Here is a 2,147-nt window from a genome sequence, read left to right on the forward strand (position 1 = left end):
TCATAATCAGTAGTGGTTCCAAGATCAGTACAAACAGTTCTAGCCTTGCCACTTAGTAACGGTGTCAGACGTAGAATCCAATTTGTCCGATTCACCCCTTGTATCTTCATAATACCTTCAAATGCTTCAATGAAGTCTTGGATATCCTCTGTTTCTTGATATGGTGATATTTTTAAATGAGGACTATTCCCTTCTCTTTCTGCTAAAACTCCTTTCATAATCTCTATCTGCTGCATATGCTGCTCCTGCATGGCCTGTATCTCTTCATAATGTCTCTCTCTTTGTCGCTCCTCTTCTCGACGACGTTCTTCAGCTTGCTCCTTTCGTTGTCGCTCCTCTTCTCGACGACGTTCTTCAGCTTGTCTCTGGGCCTCCTCTCTTCGTCGCTCCTCTTCCTGATGACGTTCTTCAGCTTGTCTCTGGGCCTCCTCCCAACGACGTTGCTGCTCCTCCTGAAGCTTTGTTAAACTTGCCAATGCTGCCGCTAATTGCTCCATAGGATCACTAACTCCTGTAATAAGACTTTCTTCCACTTCAGTACAGTCTTCCGTATCAACTGAAGTATAACTCTCTCTGAAAATATGTAATCCTCGCAACTGTCCTCTGTAGTCGTGTCTTGGTAAGTCCCGTAGAAAATACCGCCCTTGATTCTCTCGACTGTTATCCGACATAAACAGTCACACCAGACACTATAAACTTTAGTCTCTCTCTCTTGCAGAGATACAATAGTGGGTCTTTCCTCTACAACCGTTTGAGAACTATCCCACCGCTGCCACCAAAAAATGTAACAGACGCTCTAACTATCTGTTAACCAAACCTTATTCTTAATCAACACGAGACTCAACTGAGCTCAAAAACAAAAACAGAACTAACTCACAACTCAAAACTAAAACTCACAAACAACACACTTATATAGATCTTATAAATGTCCAGAAGGTTCTATAACATACAAGAATACTTTACATGATTGTTCTAGAATATACTTGAATAAACACATAATATATAGTTACAATAGTACACAGAGAGTTCCGGATCCATTTAGAAACAACTTCTTACAAATTGACTGAAACGTTCCATATGCATCAGAATTGTAGGGAGCCAAATATCAGAATGACAAATAACATTATACATATACAGTAAACACTTCTGCTGTGGGACACAGCAAGAAACAATGCATAATACCATGTAAGTGTTCTTTTTGAGAGAATTATATTTTGCGAAATCTAATAAAATTCCAAATCACGGATTTTAATTTTGTGAATTCTATCATGTGCCACGTGGGTACTGTATTAAACTGATTCTCGCGAATCAGGCAGGAATACACAAAATTTGCAACCCTCAAAAAACCATGTATACAGTAAAGTACATACATGTATTACATGATCATTGGGCTATAGTTAAATGTTTTCTGATTGCTCATAACTTGATTAAAATCAACTCAAAGCAAAGCATGATAGCAATTAGTTATTGAGAAGCTTCAAATACTTATGTAATTATTATTTAACTTAATTAACAAGTACATGTACTATTTAGAATGAATTATAATACAGATAAGTAATATCACCAAAGAGGAAAAGACAAGGAAGAAACTCAAGTAATATAAACAAACATACCTTCTTAGCAGTGTAAAGTTTAGCCACTGGAGTGAAGAGTCTGAGGAGATGTATCTCTTCTTTAGTTGCTTGACCACACTCCTCTCTACCCAGTAGTGCTGTTAGCTCAAGTGCAAGTACCATACACAGTGGCGGAGCTGGAACTAAACTGATGCCCGGGCCCGGATGTGGGTGTGTCCACTTTCTAACTTTTTCTTTGGGTATTTTACTTGAAAAGTGCTTGCTAATTACTTATATGCATCTGTATCCACTTGTTAGTACTCTGGTGAGGCTTGTGGTTGGCTCTATCTAAACTTTAGGGAAGGAATTGTTTAGGCCCTTCCAACTAGATTATTAGTTTCCCATTACAGATCATGAATAATATTATTTATGAAGGCGGGGAAACTTATTATCTTATTATCTTATTCTTAATAAAAATTAATTTAAAAAATTTATTCTTAACAAAGCATCCTCGTTTAACCAAAGGTAAAAAAATACTAAGTCTTTCTCTTCACCAAAGTACGGTCCTTATTAATACACAACTGACACCGTGGA

General features: G+C 37.4%; 1 protein-coding gene across 1 annotated transcript in view; it reads right to left on the reverse strand.

Moving 5' to 3' along the window:
• Positions 1–1,736, reverse strand: part of LOC100636178 (acyl-CoA dehydrogenase family member 11-like) — a 7,120-nt gene extending 5,384 nt beyond the window's left edge. Inside the window, exon 1 of the mRNA XM_003391058.3 lies at positions 1,614–1,736. Coding sequence (XP_003391106.2) covers positions 1,614–1,736 — 123 coding nt within the window. The remainder of the gene's footprint in view (positions 1–1,613) is intronic.
• Between the last annotated feature and the right edge of the window lie 411 nt (positions 1,737–2,147).

The sequence above is a fragment of the Amphimedon queenslandica genome, unplaced genomic scaffold (assembly GCF_000090795.2).
Source record: "Amphimedon queenslandica unplaced genomic scaffold, v1.1 AMPQUscaffold_10930, whole genome shotgun sequence".
Lineage (NCBI taxonomy): Eukaryota > Metazoa > Porifera > Demospongiae > Haplosclerida > Niphatidae > Amphimedon > Amphimedon queenslandica.